At 39.0% G+C, this 19857-nt stretch overlaps 1 protein-coding gene across 5 annotated transcripts; it reads left to right on the top strand.

Moving 5' to 3' along the window:
• The first annotated feature begins 220 nt into the window (after positions 1–220).
• LOC114476498 (uncharacterized) lies at positions 221–19518 on the top strand. 5 transcript variants are annotated; one of them, XM_028468079.1, is made up of 7 exons: positions 221–3288; positions 4173–4401; positions 5754–5998; positions 10250–10309; positions 12360–12412; positions 12500–12604; positions 19508–19518. In XM_028468079.1, exon 1 carries the CDS (start codon positions 1288–1290, stop codon positions 2941–2943), a length of 1656 nt encoding a protein of 551 aa, XP_028323880.1. In that variant the 5' UTR covers positions 221–1287; the 3' UTR covers positions 2944–3288; positions 4173–4401; positions 5754–5998; positions 10250–10309; positions 12360–12412; positions 12500–12604; positions 19508–19518. The 5 variants fall into 5 exon arrangements, with proteins under 5 accessions (XP_028323880.1, XP_028323877.1, XP_028323879.1 ...); XM_028468076.1 differs by lacking the exon at positions 19508–19518 and adding an exon at positions 13945–15017 and having other exon boundaries at positions 12500–12594; XM_028468078.1 differs by lacking the exon at positions 19508–19518 and adding an exon at positions 13945–15017 and having other exon boundaries at positions 12500–12600.
• Positions 19519–19857: the final 339 nt, after the last annotated feature.

Raw genomic sequence — 19857 nt, 5'->3', positions numbered from 1 at the left:
GCCAAATATGGCAGAACAAGTCTCAATGATCATCTCCTCCAAGGGCCAAACTTAATAAATAATCTGACAGGTATTCTGTTAAGGTTCAGACAGCATCGTATCGCTTTAATGTGTGACGTAGAAAAAATGTTTCATCAGTTTCATGTCGATGAAAGGGACAGGAACTATCTCCGCTTCCTCTGGTGGAAAAATGGTGATACAAGCACACACCCTCTAACATACAGAACAAAGGTGCACCGTTTTGGTGCAGCATCTTCTCCAGGCTGTGCAAATTACGGACTTAAGTATTTAGCAAAAGAAAACAGCGGCACTCATCCCTCAGGTTCACTGTTCATTGAAAGGGACTTTTATGTCGATGATGGGGTTACCAGCGCAAACACTGTGGAAGAAGCAATACAGTTGGCACAGGATGCCAGAGAGATCTGCAGCAAAGGTAACCTCCGTCTCCATAAATTCGTCTCAAATGATCACACTGTTTTGCAAAGCATCCCTCTATCAGAATGTGCTGTAAACATAGACACAAAGGACCTAACGTTTAAAGACATGCCTCAGGAAAGAGCCTTAGGCATCCGATGGAATATAGGAAAGGACTGTTTCAAATTTGACAACACACTAAAAATCCAGCCAGCCACACGCAGAGGCATTCTATCTACTGTTGCTTCAATCTATGACCCGCTTGGTTTTTTAGCGCCATATGTACTAAACGGAAAGAAGATCTTGCAGGAAATGTGCCAGCGTGGTGTTTGTTGGGACGAAACCTTACCAGACACACTTAAACCAAGGTGGGAGAGTTGGCTAAGTGACTTTGTAAATTTGGAAAAGCTAAACATACCTCGCTGCTATTTCCCTGCCGGTTTTGGTGAGCTAAAGGAAATAGAATTGCACCATTTTTCTGATGCAAGCTCGAGTGGTTATGGACAATGTAGCTATTTGAGAGCCAAGAACGCAAAAAATGAGATTCACTGCTTGCTGATAATAGCTAAGGCCTGAGTTGCTCCAACCAAACTGACCACAATTCCAAGACTAGAACTAACAGCAGCTGTAGTTTCAGTCTCAGTCAGTAACATATTGAAAGAAGAACTGTGTTATGATGTGAAAGAATATTTTTGGACTGACTCGAAGGTCGTATTGGGCTACATTAACAATGATGCACGTCGTTTTCACATTTTTGTAGCTAACAGAGTTCAAAAGATCAGACAAAGTACGAGCCCTTCGCAGTGGTTTTATGTGCCATCTGAAGTGAACCCAGCTGACAGCGCATCAAGGGGTGTAACTGTCTATGAGTTAATGAAGTCTAGCTGGTTCACCGGCCCAGCCTTTTTGTGGAAAAATGAGCTACCCACGCCACAAACTGTTGAGCTGGATCTGACCATCGGAGATCCAGAAGTCAGGAAGGAGGTCCAGACACTGTTAACCAAAGCCACAGACACTACAACTCTTGCGGATCGTCTTAGTAAATTCTCATCATGGTCTAACGCAGTCAAAGCTGTAGCGCATCTGATAAGAAGAGCTAAACAAATCAAGTCAAACACACCAACTACAGTGAGTGAACAAGAAAATGCTGAAAACGTGATCATTTGTGATGTGCAGTGTCATACATATGGTCAAGAGATAAATCTGTTGAAAAGGGGAAAACGGCTCCCACATCACACCAAACTGTATAAACTGGACATTTTTATGGACTCAGATGGTCTCCTCAAGGTGGGAGGGAGACTGCGACATTCACCAGATAATGACTCTTTCAAACACCCAATTGTGATTCCAAAAGATCATTATGCAGCCAAACTAATAATATCTCACTGTCACAACAAAGTAAAACACCAAGGAAAAGGATTCACCATAAATGAAGTCAGGTCTAAAGGCTACTGGATTCCCGGTATGAGTAAAACCGTTGCTTCATTCATTCGTCAGTGCGTGACCTGTCGCAGACTCCGCAAACTTCCAGAGGGTCAGAGGATGAGTGACCTACCTCTTCAACGCTTAGAGCCCTCTCCTCCCTTCACACACTGCGGCATGGACTGTTTTGGCCCATTTCTCACAACGGAAGGAAGGAAACAACACAAACGGTATGGACTTCTATTTACTTGCTTTTGTTCCCGTGCTATTCACATTGAGCTATTGGAGGACTTGTCCACCGATGCATTTATCAATGCATTAAGGTGCTTCATTTCGATCAGAGGTGCAATTAGACAAATCCAATGCGACCAGGGAACAAACTTTGTTGGCGCTCGAAATGAGTTTAAAGCTGCCTTAAATGAACTGGATACTCATCGATTAAGTGCTTACTTAACTGAAAGACAGTGTGACTTTGTAATGAATGCACCCCACTCCAGTCACGCAGGGGGAGTGTGGGAGCGTCAGATAAAAACTGTCAGAAGTGTACTGAACACCACTCTGACACTTTCCAATGGTAGACTTAATGATGCTTCATTAAGGACTCTATTCTACGAAGCTATGGCTATAGTCAACAGCAGACCTCTGGCTATTGATAACTTGAACAACCCTGACAGCTTGGAACCGCTTACGCCCAATCATCTGCTTCATCTGAAATCCAACGCACCGTTGCCCCCACCTGGTGCCTTTTCAAAGGAAGACCTATACTGCAAAAAGAGATGGCGGCGTGTCCAGTTTCTGGCAGAGCAGTTCTGGAGCCGTTGGAGACGGGAATATGTGCACAGCATCATTTCGAGGCAAAAGTGGCATTCACCAAAGAGGAATCTAACAGTTGGTGATGTTGTGTTGGACATGGACGAACAAGCGCCCAGAAGCAAATGGAAACTTGCAAGAGTTTTAGAAACTGTCAGTGGAAAAGATGGACTTGTGCGAAGAGTGAAGATTTCACTTGGAGAAAATAAATTAGATAACAAAGGGCAACGCTCTAGCAAGCTTTCAGTTGTAGAGCGTCCAGTGCAAAAACTTGTTTTATTGTTGGAAAGCTCTTAAGGTGACCTGTGTGTAATTTTTCATGAGAAAATTATCTGTTGTTTTGATGTAAACCAACAGTTATAATTTTGATGGGAGTGTAAATAACCACAGGTATATTTCTGTTTATAAACAAGGTTTAAAGTGTTTTATTTTGGTGCTTATCATCATTTTTTGCAGTTAGTTTTAGTTAACTTCCGGTTTAAAAATGTAATGCTTTTATTTTGAAATCATCACTTCCTGTTTGCCGTTTTATGCTTGAGGTAGCTTGATGGTGATGGAAACACACGGAGAAGTGTGAGAAAATGACACGGAGCGGTTTTAAAAGTGATTTTATGTTTAGTTACCCCCTTGAAGAGGCACAAGGTACGTTTAAAATGTTTGATAATGCTGCATCAATGTTTGGTGTGTCCAGAGTTGTACTTTTGTTGGGTTCTGTGATGTTTGTTTGAACTTATGCACGTGTAGGATTTTATGCAGAGATGTAAGAGCTTAGCGTTTAGCTTATACTTTGTTTTTATATATTTCAGCTCTTACGGTGAATTTGAGGTTTCCTGTCAATAAACCTGTTTCATCAGTAAAGTCTCAACCTTCATTCGGGGGGGTATGCTACAATGGCGTATTAATTTGCTTTCATAATCAAAATTAAATTGTAATTGAGTTTAGATAATTGACTTTGTAATTGTAATTACCATGATAATTCTATAGAACTTTCCCATATTTTACCATTGGGGGAAGAAAAATAAATAAAAAATTGAAACCAAGGGGTATACTGACACAAAATAGGCTCAGATGTCCACACCAAAAACATTAAAACCTATATTTTCACTGATTAGGAAGACTAACAAGGTAATTAATAGATTAGAAATAGAAATTAGATGATAGAAATGTGTTTTTAGTGTATTTTTACAGCTGATTTAGGACCCGTTATCATAAGAGATGCTAACAGAAAGCTAACACAAAAGGAAGGTTATTAATTTCAGGCTCAGTAATTGAGAACGTAATTGTAGTTGTCTTTCTGAGGATAAAAAATAATTGTAATTGGACAAAATGTTGGTCACTGTAATCGTGAATAAATTGTAATTGAAAGCATAATTGTAATTGACCCCATCAGTCTGCCTATCACTGAATGAACTGATTCTCATGCTGAACTGTTTATTATTGTGTTGATAATGTTTCCTTGTGAACAACTGAGTGTGTTTCTGATGTTTAGAAATAGTTACACTTTGCTTTTTCCTCTCCTACAACAGGTGGACAATGCCAAAGTTCTCCACTATATCGGAGTAGTCATTGCCTTTCCCACCTCCACGCTGTTTGTAGGGCTGCAGACAGCGCTGACCTACAGACTGGCCAGAGTGGAGTCAGAAAAAAGAAAAAGGGAAAAAAAGGAAAAAAATGCTGACCCACCGACCTGCCAGTACATCATGGCCCACCTCCGGCTCTGCATGGCCCTGCTGGCCTTCGTGGCTCTGGTGCTCAGTATCCTTTCCAGCTGTTGACAGATGTCAGTCTTCGAGGCTTCGAGTAGATGAATGTTACATGTAGCCATCTTTGCTTCCTTTATTCAATGTCGCACTCAGTCATGTAGCTGCATGACAAATATTTTACCGATATTCAAGACAATGAAAAGATACTGTGCATGGTTAAGAGAGTATTACGCTCTGTTCAGACTGCAAAGTATCAACATTAAAATATTGGTTGGCCCTGAAAATCTGTGAATAGTTTGAATATTTTCAAACCACGCTTGGCTTTTGCCGAGACTGTATTAAAAAAAACATGCAACTATTGACTGGTGGACCTGCTTTGACTTTAACCATTGAGTAGCAGGCAGACAATAACAGTTGGATGTTCACTATTTCTCTAATTCTTTTTCTCATTTTGGGAAATTGAGGACTGCTCATGCTCGTTGTTCTGTGACTGATCAGTGAGTAGCTGGTAAATAAAAATACAACGTACAGTAAGAGGTAGGGGTGTGCTACCACAATGGATCTTACGATACGATTTGCATGTCACGATACGATATCCCAATACTAAACAATACAATATATATTGATATCAATAATTACAAATTTCACCTTTACAAGTACAAAATGGTATGAAATACTATTTATTTATTTTTTTTAAACTTGCAAAAACAAGTAAATGCTAACTAACTGTAATTCAAGCACCAGTATCAAAAACAAGTAGGATGTTTATCAAACTGTCATACAACCACATACATCTATAAAAGTGCTAAGTATGTTTTATGAAAATCTTTTAAGCTAAAATGCATTGAGGAGTGACGTAGTTTAACAAGGTCTGATGTGGTTCATTCACACAGTGACTGGGAGTTTACATGCTATGCATATGTTAGTGCCATTACATTTATTTATTTTTTTGGTAAAAAACATGATTTAAAAAAATCGATTTCAACATTTTTTTGAATTGACACGATAATTGTGTGGTAAAATATTGCGATATATCACCGAATCCATTTTTCTGACACCCTTAGTAAGAGGAATCATCAGATGATGATAACTCTTAATTTTCTCCTAGATAGTAAAAAGTTCCTCCTTCTTCTGACTTATAGATTATATAAACACAATGGGCCTCTGTGTTTATTATGACTGGTTTAATAACAAGCATCAAACACGGCAAACAATGCATGTAGGGACATCAAAGTAGCATAAATAAATGACTGTGGATTAAAAGCGGCACTCTTTTAATCCACAAAGTTTGAACTCACGCCTGATATTGAAACATGTAGCTTTATTTTCTTCCCTTTGATCAGCAGAAACAAACTGTCCAGGTTTTCGTCCATTTGCAGATTTTTCCTTCACCACGTTTTCCAGACGGTGTTTTCTTCTGGCTGGAGAGCTTAGCCCTACAACTCGCCATCGTTGAGTGGGTGTTCTGCATCACAGTCATGGTGTTTTATGGGCTGTTTGCTATTGAGTTTGGCGGCATGTCCGGAGACACCACGGTGATGCTGTGATTGTTTCCCAAACGTGTAGCACGTTAAGACTGCCAGGAGGTCCTCCTCACCCGCTCCTCATCACAGTGCGGAGAGGAATTTAATGGGAAGAGCCAGGAGGAAGTGAGTCATCTAGTCTGGCAATGTACAGAGAGGAGCCGAGTGGTAGAACCCACATGTACAACCAATCACAAGCTCGGCTTGGACTTTTTTGTAGACACCCCCGGCTTTATGCCTTTTAATAGGATGTCATTAGTGATGGAAGCAGATTGAATAAACTGCAGAACCTACTTGAAAAGATAGAAATCCTGCTCTACAACTATGCACAGACACAAATATTTGTCGCTAAAACGAAACAAACACCACAAACTAATTCAAATCAGAGGCTGCCTGAATGCCAGCATTTGAAACCGAGTAGATCAGAGGGAACCAAAAGGCCATAAACACATGGTAAAATATGCCACAGCTTCATTTTACGTCTGTGCGTTACATAAGGCTTTGGCAGCACGGCTGTGGCACGGCCAGTGGGATTTCTCCTGTCACGTTACATGGTTTGGAAATGGAAACACATAAACAGTCAGTGGAAAAGCCCAATGCTGCCGTACAGGTTTACTAATAAAACAGGTGGCAAAAGTACTAGTCTTCAGTACTCAAATAAAAGTATAGATACTTGATTAAATAAATAAAAAAATCTTGTAAAAGTATTGAAGTTGCTCCCTTACTTGAGTAAAAGTAAAAACGTACATGTTACTTAATGGACTTAAGGAAAAAAAAAAAAAAGTAAAACAAATATCCCATCAATAATAAAACAGGGTTTTTAAACCAGCAAATACCATACCTCTTATTTTTTAATTTTAGAAAACTGGTACATGGAAACAATTTAAATACGTTACCTTATTGAACACCTGGAGAATTTAGCACTTGATGAAATGTGTCAAGAAAAAAAAAAAAAAACAAGTGCAAATGCTCAATTAAACCCAGAGCATTTTTAAGAACTAAACTCTAAAAAAAAATCTGTAAATTTTACAGTGATATACTGTTAAACAACGACAGTATTTGCCTGTAAAAGTAGAAATTGTATATTACTGTAAAAAATACAGCTCTTTTCTGTCAATATTGCAACGGTATAATACTTTAAAATTTACGGTTAAAATTGGATAAAAACACAGAAAATTACTGATAAAAAAACTAAATTCTGTTAATTCAACATACTTTCATTGTAATTATTTTTACGATTATTTTCCATATAAATAACAGTCGAAAGCTGGCAAATTTTACGGAAAAAAACCTATAAAAAGAAATGTTATTTGCCTGGAAAAATAGAAAATGTATATTACTGTAAAAAATACAGCTTTTTTCTGTCAATATTGTAACAGTATAATACTTTACGGCCGTGATGACCAAAATACCCATTTCGTCACATTTGGACAAAAAGGTTAAAATTAGGTGTAAGACACAGCTGGTCTGAGGAGAGATGTCGAGTGTTTGATGACCAGTGACTGACCTCTCTACAAATAACCCACTATCACTGTTGACATTCATGATAATGAATGATATCAAACAATGATAACAATTATCATTGTTTGAATTTATATGTAGTATTTTACAACTACAGATGTTTAATAGATATCATAAATATATATAAATATAACCCTCACAGCACCCTAAGGACTTTTTGTGTACTTTGACATTTTCATTTTTATGGCATTTTTTCTGTTTTTATTGGATGTTCCTCAAATTTGCCTAAGGATAATCATTTTTGGAGAAGTTCATTTTGGCTATTTCAGTAGTTTTCCATAGCCTCCCAGAGCTGGGACTGGAAAAAAAAAAAATCACGCTCAACACCCATAAGGCCCGGAAAGTGGCCTCTACTTTTAGCAGCTATAAAATCACTATATTTTAATATTTTTTTTATACTTTAAAAACTCAAGACTTGTAGAACCACTTCTGCTCGACACAAACATACCAAATATGTGTCATAACTTATATGTAGTTAACCCTTTATTGACCCGTATGCATTCTAAACGCATTTTTGCTCTTGAAGAGTCAGTAATACTTGCATAACCTTCATAAATGGGATCCAAACTGAATGAGCTTTCTTTGTTCATTTGCCCTAAGGGTTGGTCATACAATGATAGTAACCTTGTTTTGAACAGTTTTAAAATTTTTCTGTTGTGGCACACTAAAATGAACAAAATGCTGTCATCCCATTGAAAATCAATACAAATGTTCCATAGAAATTTTGTCTTCTGGGGGATTATCTCAGGAGCAGTTTACAAATGTGGGTATATTTTTATACAAGTTGGGATGACTGTGCATAAGATAAAAGTTCGGAGGGTGTGGGTGTGGTGTAGTGAGGGGGGATTTATTTGGGGGCGTGTGTGGCATCAAAAGACTTTCCTCTTTGAAGAAACAACTAAAAACAACAGCAATAACGTCAGTAAGAAAAGGTCAACTAAAGCGTGCAGTGTTATGATTTTCCCACAGTGCTTTCACAGGTGCACTGGTTACTATCCCAAAGAAGTTCATTTGGACTATAGCAGGACTAAATCAGGAACCTGGACTAAACCAGAACTAAGCAGGGCCCATTCACTGTTTCATTAAACTATACCAAGCAATCATGTAATGCACAAAGAAGAAAATAAATACTAGCATTTTCAAATCTCTCATCACACTTTCAGTGGTGATTCCATAAAGTTGCAAGTCTTTTTATTTTATTTGCCCATCTTTTCTTTCAAATGTGTCAATGTTATATTGTGTGTGTTGCAGTCAGAGACTCAGACAGGGGTGCAGGTGCAGGTGCAGGTGCAGGTCACTGAACTCTTCACCTCGCTTCTCGGCCTCTGATTGGATAATTGGTTAACAAGCCGTCTATGGCAAGCCTTTTAACATTTAAAAAGTCTGGCTGACATGTAGCAATTTAGTTTTCACTAGTGGAAATTACATTTGAACATGTTGAAATGTAATTTTGACATGTTGAAATGTTAATTCAAGATATCTGTAAAGCCATTTTCACACGTAACAAATATATTTCTACATGTCAAAATGTCATTTCGACATGTAGAAACTGAATTACAGATATCTGCAATTACATTTTTACATGTAACAATTATATTACAGATATCTACAATTACATTTTTACATGTAACAATTATATTAAACATATCTGCAATTGAATTTCCACGTGTCCATATAGTCCATTCTATATAAAATCATTTAAAGGTGCGTTCACACCGAACGCGACTGAAGCGATGCCGTTGCTTAAATTGTCCCTGATGAGTAGTTTGCACATAGTGGTGCTTTTTTGTTACTTCATCGCTCCAGCAACTCCGTGTGTGTGTGTGTGTGTGTGTGTGTGTGTGTGTGTGTGTGTGTGTGTGTGTGTGTGTGTGTGTGTGTGTGTGTGTGTGTGTGTGTGTGTGTGTGTGTGTGTGTGTGTGTGTGTGTGTGTGTGTGTGTGTGAGAGACACGGGGTAGAGAGAGAGGGTTGATCAACTTAACGGAGATCTTAAAGGATGACTTCACTCATAATGTGTTTGATCAGTAGTTACTGTGGTTTTCAAGAAATTAACTGCTTTAATTTTGAACCCGATACATTGAGGAAGTAGAACAGCCTCCGGTGCAGCCGTCAGCACTGAAGCGGGAGGGAGGGGCTACTGCCTCCGCTCTACAGACAGTGGAGGACGGGAGATATTGCTTCACGTCGCTTAAAAAGTTCAGATTTTTCAACTTTGAGCGACGAGGTCGAGTGCGACCTCGTCGCTCAAGTCAGGCAAGTCACGTTGCTGAGGGGGGGATAAATTGAGGTTGCGTCATTTTCATTGATTTTAATGTAATCTTATCGCTTCAGTCACTTAAGTCGCGTTCGGTGTGAACACACCTTTAGACTAGAAAAATCGTGTAGTGTGTGCTGACCTTTTGACGAGTTGATGTGTAACTGTCTGGTCTTTGTGCGTGCGCTCAGTCACAAAAATGTTGTTAGCATTTAGCTTCTCCCAGCATAGGTATAGTGCCAAACTGGGGTGAAGTTAGAAGCTGCGTTTTCCCTGTTTAAATACAGTTACGTGAGCCTTTACACGATCCAAGTCTAGTTACACAAAATTAAACATGTTGATTTTCTAAGGCTCACGTAACTGTATTTAAATATGGAAAACGTGGAACAGCTTGGTTGCATCTAACTTCACCCCAGTTTGGAGCTATACCTTTGCTGGAAGAGCACGCACAAAGACCAGACCGTTGCGTATCAACTCATCTAAGCTCAGGTAAGAAGATATCTCAGTATGGAAAAATGCTGGCCTATTCCTTTTAAATGTCATCCTGGGGGGAAATGTTGAGCTGTGAGTTAACATAGTTTTTATTTCCCTTTCCATGAAGATGCTTCTTCAACATCAACCCTGATAAAGGCACAAAGGTCGAGATAAAAAAGAACAAGAAGTAAGTGAATGTAAACCCACGAGTCCTCACACTGATTGGAGATCTGTCTGATCATGAATGGAGAGCGACATCTTAGACAAGAACATATTCAAGAGACTCAGTGACAGCCATTACCATTTCTAATATGTTTTACAAAACTTGGCCAGTTTTTGATGTGGTACATGTTCAATACAATGAAACTCAGGCAAATAAGAATAACAGGATAATTGCTGTTTTTATTTTTGTTTATTTGAACAATTAATATGCCAAGTTAGGTTTTTATGCATTTTCAAGTTTTAGCTATGTTAAAGGAATAGGCCACCGTTTTTCCAGACTGAGATATGTTCTTACCTGAGCTTAGACAAGTTGATACGTACCTGTCTAGTCTTTACGTGTGCGACGTCTGCAGTAATATCTTCAGAATTCTATAGGAGTAAAAATATTACTGCGCGGACAACTAAGTGCTCCTAATGTATTAATACACCTTACAATATAGTACCTAATTTTATCCGCTTAGAAAATCCACGTTTAATTTTGGGTAACTACACTTGGATCATGTAACTACTCACATAACCGTATTTACATAGGGAAAACGTGGAAGAGCTTGGTTGCTTCTATCTTCATCCCCGTTTGGGTCCATAGGAATATGCTAGGAGAGGATAAATGCTAACATCTTTGGTCTTTTTGTGTGAGTGAGCACACGAGTAAAGACTAGACAGGTACGTATCAACTTGTCTAAGCTCAGGTAAGATCATATCTTAGTATGGAAAAACGGTGGCCTGTTCCTCAAAGTATACTACTTAAGGACAATTTTACGGCAACCAAGTTTCTTAAATTCTGCATGAAGTTCAAAATGTTCTGTGGTCTTCCTCTGATGTTGGACTGGCTGTGCTATTTGTTAATTAAGTAGTCAATGTACATACAATCCCACAAGTTGGTTCATTTGGGCTTTGGATCAGAAATGGAACCAAACAAGTTTTCCAGGCGTTTGTTAATAAACCTGCCTTGCCTTTTCATACTATCAGTGTGGACTTGTAGTGTATAATGACGACTTTATTTGTATAAGGTATGTACACTTTTCTTCTAATTGAGTAAAAGAGGTATAATGTATTTTTTGTTTACCTAAAACCGTGATATCTGATAGATTTCTAATAAAGTGATCATTTTTGGATGTGGTCAGAGAGATAGATAAAGAAGCATCTAAATAAGGTAATGCGCCATGATGCTGGTTGAAGTTTAATTTTTAATATTTTGTACAAAGATTAGTCCAATGTCTGCTTCTGGTAGTGACTGGTTTAGTCTTTGGAAGTGAAGCATTAATTCGACTCTTCTCTTTCAATAAGTTAAAGCAGCTGAATAACTAATGCCCCTAGAGGCCAGAAGCGCCACTGCAGGTGTCGTTGCATTTCTTTTCAATTCTAGTCCGTTAGAGTAAATATTACACTGACAGAAAAGACAAAGGGAGAGAGGGATATTGTACATCAAATTACACAATGGAGATCATTGTATTCACTCAAACTTTGCTGTAAATTCTGTTTAAGTGGCACTAGCCCGCAGGTAGCTTTTCCTGTTAGCCTGTTAGCTTCTTCGTGATTCTATTAATGTGTATTGGGGCCTCCGACCCGTAGGCAGTGAAGTTGCAATTGTGGTTTTCTGGTCAGAGACATGGGGAGATAAAAGACCCACCAATCATCCCATTAACACTTTTATTACCCTCAGAGGCACTACAAAAAGGATTTATCAAGGTAAACAAGTTACTTAGTACTGCTTTAATAATATTTGGTTTTAATACATTTTAAAGTGTGGAGTGCTTTAAAGAACTCTAACTCAGAGATGGGTCTGGGACGTCCCCAGGAGATAAGGCAAGTCTCCAGATAGTCTCTAAAAAAAAAAAAAAAATGAACTCAGAAGTCAGAGACCCTCGATTGATGACCCAAACACAAGATAGGTATTTGTCATCAGGAGCAGCGAGTATTTTGAGTTCTTTTTGTGTGATTAAAAACATTCTAGTAAGAATTCTGACCATGTTTGATAGTTAATTGTGCTTTTCTTTATCTTTGCCTTTTCCCAGCCATCCTTCAAAAATCCAATAAGATAACGGTCTTCCCCTTCAAGATGGATTTGGTGAGTACAAACTGTTCAAAACGTCTAATATTTGGTAACCCTATTTTATAATGTACTTTATTCAGGGTTTATCTTGTGTTTTCGTAGAGTTACGTTCCTCCTGAGTTCTTCAGCGTCGACCCACCACCTCTGCATCAGAACGTGCTAATAGATCAATGGCTGTGCAGAACCTGCTCTGACTGGTGAGAGTGAGTTTTACCATAAGTTGAATTTTTGTATGACGTCAAAACATAATTTGCTATTAGTTGTTCAATATAAAGAATTAGGGCTTAACGATTTTGGAAAATAATCTAATTACGATCTTTTTCTTCAATATTGCGATTGCGATTAGATATGCGATTATTGTTGCAAGGTCCTCTTCTCATGTATTTTTCATCTAACACAAGCAATAAATCAGTCTTTTTCATAATAAACAATATTAGATTAATTTGAAGCGAAAATTGCAACAATAAAGCAAACAAAATTGTTGCTTGACCTATTCAAAGTTTGTGAACCACACTTCATAAAAACTGTCTGAACTTAACAGTACAGTCTATAAAAAAAAAATATATACATATCAAATCCCTGTATGTGCTGCGACTCGTGGTTGCTTCAGATGCGCGTTATTGATTGATACGGAGAGGCCAGATGGAGCACACGCAAAAACACAGTTGAGTTAGGAGCAGCATTTTGATTTTGGGATGTAATTTTGGACAATATGAAGAAAGAGAAGAACATTGACGCAAGGAGACGGCGACATGAGGTGCCAAACACAGACATGTTTCACTTTCTCTTTGACTCGCAGCCATTTCAGCACGAAACTGCACATTTCCTCAGCAAAATAAGACATGACATGGACTCCTGCCTCGGATCGTAGTTTCAAACCCTTTTCATACAGCAGTTTAGTGTTTATATCTAGCGTCTGTACTACCTACGGGAACGCATATGCGGTAGATGCAAAGGTAAATAAAGGCACATGGCACATCGCCTTGGAGAATACTTTATGGTCATGAACCGTAATTATGCTTTTGAGATAAGTTCTTTATCCACGACATTCCCAAATATAAGCCTCCTAAACTGAGCCACAAACGATTCTTTACTCTTTACAAGCAGCACAGGCTCACCTATATCTTTGTGGAGGCAGAGATGTGTGAATCCGCAGGTGAGACAGGAGTTTCTGTGATCATCAGAGAGTGTAGTAGCAGCGAGAGAATGGCGTGATGAGCGTTGCGGCTAACGCAATGCTAACGGAGAAGAAAGCAATAGTCCTTCGCGGTGGCTGCATGATAAACGCTGATATTTTCACTGTACATCCACAATCTACCACACACCTTAAGAGACGTAAACAAAAGCACACGGCGGAGTGGACTTTGCTGCCATATGTCACACCTCCATTCACTTTCAAAATCGCGTACCCTGCGATTACGAAATTGCTTTGTGTAATATTGCGATAAAATTGCAAATGCAATTAATCGTTCAGCCCTATAAAGAATAAATTGTCATTTGTTAATCTCATAAGTATTCAAAGGTTTATGTATTCTGTTGTTTCTCAGACTGGAAAAGCATCCCCAGCACTTTTGGAAGAATACCCAGAGGCAACAAACCAGCAGCGTAGTCCAGGACATCCCAGCACCACTGAGCTACACTAAAAGCGCAGATCAACAATTGTTACCCAAACTAGTGATGAGTACCAGAGACATTTGCAATTTGCAACCTGAACCATTCAAGTGCAGTGTAAATTTATTATGTATATGAGCTCCCTGTCATGTGGAAAGTTAGAGCTTGTCATTAACACTCGCTAACTAGCCTCTATGGATAACGGCCTGTCAATCAAAGTCCGGCCCCGATTAGTTTACGAGATTTTCTAAAATGTTCCTTAGGAAAACCAGCCTGGTCCCAGTAATTGTGCCCAACCCAGCATTATCACAGGAGGAATATTTAACTGTAGAAAGTTTTGGAAAATTGGCACCAGGCTTTAAAGTTAAAGCTTTCTAATGGGAGACTAGCGGCTGGCTATACTGTATGCAGGTACTACAGCAATGGGGGACAAATGGCGGCCTCTAGTGCCGTGGTCACGAAGCTGAGCAGCCAGCGGCCATTGGTTGTAAAGCATAACATCTAAATGCATACCAGGGTTATCATCCATGTTATACATTTTTTGCCATATTGCCCTGTATTTTCAACTCGTTCGTTGTAAATATTTTTACAGTGAAAGTTTGGCAGCTGAGCTACAGGTATTTTTCTGTTGAACTTAATAAAATTCCCTGTATTGTTAAATACAATTGTAATGTGTTTATTACAGGAAAATACATTAATCCAGACAGAAGATATGTAGTTTTAAAGGCAATTATCTGTAAATAAGATGGCATTTGTTACCCCAATTGACCCCATCAGTCTGCCTATCACTGAATGAACTGATTCTCATGCTGAACTGTTTATTATTGTGTTGATAATGTTTCCTTGTGAACAACTGTGTGTGTTTCTGATGTTTAGAAATAGTTACACTTTGCTTTTTCCTCTCCTACAACAGGTGGACAATGCCAAAGTTCTCCACTATATCGGAGTAGTCATTGCCTTTCTCGGCTCCATGGCGTTTGTATGGCTGCAGACATGGCTGACCTACAGCCTGGCGTCAGAAAATGTAAACAATGCTTGCCCACAGACTTGCCAGTACATCATGGCCTTCATCCGGCTCTGCATGGCCCTGCTGGCCTCAGTGGCTCTGGTGCTCAGTATCCTTTCCAGCTGTTGACAGATGTCAGTCTTCGAGGCTTCGAGTAGATGAATGTTAAATGTAGCCATCTTTGCTTCCTTTATTCAATGTCGCACTCAGTCATGTAGCTGCATGACAAATATTTTACCGATATTCAAGACAATGAAAAGATACTGTGCATGGTTAAGAGAGTATTACGCTCTGTTCAGACTGCAAAGTATCAACATTAAAATATTGGTTGGCCATGAAAATCTGTGAATAGTTTGAATATTTTCAAACCACGCTTGGCTTTTGCCGAGACTGTATTAAAAAAAACATGCAACTATTGACTGGTGGACCTGCTTTGACTTTAACCATTGAGTAGCAGGCAGACAATAACAGTTGGATGTTCACTATTTCTCTAATTCTTTTTCTTATTTTGGGAAATTGAGAACTGCTCATGCTCGTTGTTCTGTGACTGATCAGTGAGTAGCTGGCAAACAAGTGTAGAATTAACAAGTTGTAGTGGTAAGGTTTGTTAAGACGAGACAATCTATAAAAGCTGGTAAATAAAAATACAACGTACAGTAAGAGGTAGGGGTGTGCTACCACAATGGATCTTACGATACGATTTGCATGTCACGATACGATATATCCCAATACTAAACAATACAATATATATTGATATCAATAATTACAAATTTCACCTTTACAAGTACAAAATGGTATGAAATACTATTTATTTATTTTTTTTAAACTTGCAAAAACAAGTAAATGCTAACTAACTGTAATTCAAGCACCAGTATCAAAAACAAGTAGGATGTTTATCAAACTGTCATACAACCACATACATCTATAAAAGTGCTAAGTATGTTTTATGAAAATCTTTTAAGCTAAAATGCATTGAGGAGTGACGTAGTTTAACAAGGTCTGATGTGGTTCATTCACACAGTGACTGGGAGTTTACATGCTATGCATATGTTAGTGCCATTACATTTATTTTTTTTTTTGGTAAAAAACATGATTTAAAAAAATCGATTTCAACATTTTTTTGAATTGACACCAACCAACCAAAGGAGAATCACCCTTCCCAAAGAAACAACTAGTCCATACTGTGCCACAGGAAGCCAAACAGCTTCCTGTGGCACACACACACACACCCTACAAAATAACATTTTGCTTCACACAAAGATCTAAGGTCATTTCCTGAGCTGTTTTAGACTGGTTGTCATTAGCACCTTTAAAGAAAAAACTAAATAAAATCAAAAACACACTGAGGTTAAGGTACAACAAACAGGTCACTGTGGTGTGGTGTTGCACACAGATCTACAGGATGCCTTTATTCTCAAATGTTTGTGGCTGAAATGATTGTACCTAAGTTTAAAAAAAATAAATTTGTATTAGTGTGTATTTGGAGGGGCTGAGATATTTACAACTGAATCATTTTGTCTCTCTCTGACCCCCTTCCTGTCAAGCAACTGTCATATAAAGGCCACTAGAGCCAAAAAAAATCCTTTAAAAAAAAAAAAAAAAAAAAGCGGCACTCTTTTAATCCACAAAGTTTGAACTCACGCCTGATATTGAAACATGTAGCAGAAACAAACTGTCCAGGTTTTCGTCCATTTGCAGATTTTTCCTTCACCACGTTTTCCAGACATTGCTTTCTTCTTGCTGGAGAGCTTAGCCCTACAGCTCGCCTTTGCCATCGTTGAGTGGGTGTTCTGCATCATAGTCATGGTGTTTTATGCGACGTTTGCCTTCGAGTTTTCCGGCATATCCAGAGTCTCCATGGTGATGGTGTCCATGGGAGAAGGACTGAGAGACATTGAGATGCAACCATTGAGGACAAAGAATCCTAAGAACGATCCAAGCAACAAACCAGACAACTAGTCCATACTGTAGCCTGCTGCCTCACAGCTGCCTTTTTGTATTCTTTTCTAACTCTGGGTTGTGGAGGATTTTAATTTAATTCCTTTGGTTTTTAGTTTTAGACATCCTGTGTGTTATCTTTGTTTCCCTTTAGTCTTTTCTATCTGAGCCGAACAACAAACTCTCCCTGTGCCTTATATAAATATATCCTTTTGTCAATGAAAACCAAAGAGGTTTTATGTTGTAAAATCTGTTTTGCTAAAAAAAAGTCTTCTGATTGTACAGCTGAGAGGCAAAGAGCAGAGGGTCTGTTAGCGTTACAATACATTCAAAGAAGTCGTTTGAAACAGCTTGAGAATCTTCGAGAACTTCTCTATTGTGTTTTACAAACTGATAAAAGCACCACAAACTGTTTTGGTTTTGGTGAAGGAGTGTTTAGTGGAGTGATGGAAACATACGGAGAAGTGTGAGAAAATGACACGGAGCGGTTTTAAAAGTGATTTTATGTTTAGTTACCCCCTTGAAGAGGCACAAGGTACGTTTAAAATGTTTGATAATGCTGCATCAATGTTTGGTGTGTCCAGAGTTGTACTTTTGTTGGGTTCTGTGATGTTTGTTTGAACTTATGCACGTGTAGGATTTTATGCAGAGATGTAAGAGCTTAGCGTTTAGCTTATACTTTGTTTTTATATATTTCAGCTCTTACGGTGAATTTGAAGTTTCCTGACAATAAACCTGTTTCATCAGTAAAGTCTCAACCTTCATTCGGGGGGGTATGCTACAGTAAGAGCTTACCTCCAAGAAGAGTGAGAGCTGGTCGTGGAGAGAAGCACGCGCTAAGCTTAAGTGCTTCACCTCGTGCTTCAACGAGCTGTCAGCAACCTCAAGGAACGGCACGGCTACGGCGCGGAGCAGCGAGTTGGAGCAACGAACTAAGGATAAGGTGACAAGCAATCGCTCTCAAAATCGAAGGTATGGATGAACAACTGGAGGAGTCGCAATGTGAAATTGATGAAGCAGCAATTGAAACATTACCTAGGCGATCAGAACGGCCTAGTGTGCCCACCGAGAAAATGTTTCTATTTCAAAAGGATGAACAGACTAAGAGAGAGAGAAAGTTGGAAACTATATATGAACATTGGAAAGGCCAGGTCAGAGTATACAGAGAAGACTTGAAAAGCGATCTCTCAGAATCACGTTTAGCAGACATGGCCGATGACATTGAAAGGACAGTAAATGACATGATGAAAGTATACAATGATTTAAGAGAGCGTCATGCACCATCCCATGTCATAAGGCGCAAAATGGACTCTTGTGAATCAGTGACAAAGGACATTATGAAAATAATTTTTGAGCGCTTAGCAGCAATCGATGAGTATGATGGAGAAAAGGAAAGACAGCGGCTCCATCAGCTCTTGCTTTATGAACATGCTAAGTCCATATTTGGTACTACATCACAGTCAAGTAATCACACTGAAGCAAGCATTGCCGCCAAAAGAATTGAGGCAGCCGCAGAGTCAGCTGCAATTGAAGCTCAGTATAAAATCGCACAAGAGGAAATCAAACAAAGAGAAAAAATAAGAGAAATGGAGGAGAAACACAGGAGGGAATTAGATGCACAAAAATCTGAATTAGAGCGTTTACAAGCAGAAAAGGAAAGGCAAGCTGCACGTGCAAAAATAGAGATTTATGACAAGGAATTAAAAGTCGATATGGACAGTCAGTTAATGTTACAATCTCAAATGACTTCTCCTTTCAATCAAGGCTTTGCACAACCAGTTCCAATGTCATCCACAGGTTCAGATCACCCACTAATGCAACAACATGTATCTATTCCTGTTAACAATCCTGTACAATAATCACAACCTCAAGTTATCACTCCATCGCCTCCCACAGACTTTTCCCAGCTAGCTAAAGCTATCCAAGACAGCATAGCTGTAAACAGAATCCCAGTGCCAGTGCCCATTGTGTTCAGTGGAGATCCAATCGCCTACATTGAATGGAAGGCTTCCTTCATCTCACTGATAGACTGTAAAAGTATTTCTCCTGCTGATAAACTGCACTTGTTAAAAAGATATATCACTGGCCCAGCACTTAAATGTCTGGATGGCACATTTTATCGCAGTGATGAAGATGCATACAAAGATGCATTGAAAAGACTCGATCAACGCTACGGTCAGCCTTTTGTTGTTCAAAAGGCAATAAGAGACAAATTATCAAAGTGGCCTAAAATCCACTCAAAGGATGCAGAAGGTTTGCGGACATTTTCTGATTTTCTTACAGCCTGTCTCCAAGCAACACCACATATAAAGGGCTTGGAGATATTGAACGACTGTGAGGAGAACCAAAAGTTACTGCAAAAGGCCCCAGAATGGCTCGCAACACGGTGGAATCGTAAGGTCACAGTTGCTCTGATGGAAGGTAAAGATTTCCCCTCTTTCAAGGATTTTGCAGAGTTTGTAGCACTTGAGGCGGAAATTGCATGTAACCCAGTGACTTCTTCATATGCACTCTATGCAGGCAGTACATCTCTGGTAAAAGGACAAGCAAAAGAGTTTAAATCAAACAGAGCTGCAACCCAAGTCTTTACAACGCAAGCTACTGTAAATGTAGATACAGCAAAGTCAAATAACACAAGATTTAAAGTACCCTGCATGTTCTGCAAAGATGAAAGGCATCAGTTGTCAAAGTGTCACAGCTTCTCAGAGAAGTCATTAGATGAAAAACGTACATTTGTTAGGGACAATAAACTCTGCTACGGGTGTTTGAAGGTGGGCCACAATGCCAAAGACTGTCGTCATCGCCACACGTGTGACAAATGTAAAGGACGGCATCCCACTTGTTTGCATAATGAGAATTACAAAAAAAATGAAAGACCTCAATGCCCTGCAAATGCTACTACAAC

Source organism: Gouania willdenowi, chromosome 15 (assembly GCF_900634775.1).
Source record: "Gouania willdenowi chromosome 15, fGouWil2.1, whole genome shotgun sequence".
Lineage (NCBI taxonomy): Eukaryota > Metazoa > Chordata > Actinopteri > Blenniiformes > Gobiesocidae > Gouania > Gouania willdenowi.
The sequence above is the reverse complement of the archived record's forward strand: the minus strand, read 5'-3'. Positions and strand labels throughout refer to the sequence as shown.

What these genes read in the sequence shown, in the direction of transcription:
- LOC114476498 (XM_028468079.1), top strand. Translation starts at nt 1,288, where the DNA reads ATGAAGTCTAGCTGGTTCACCGGCCCAGCCTTTTTGTGGAAAAATGAG.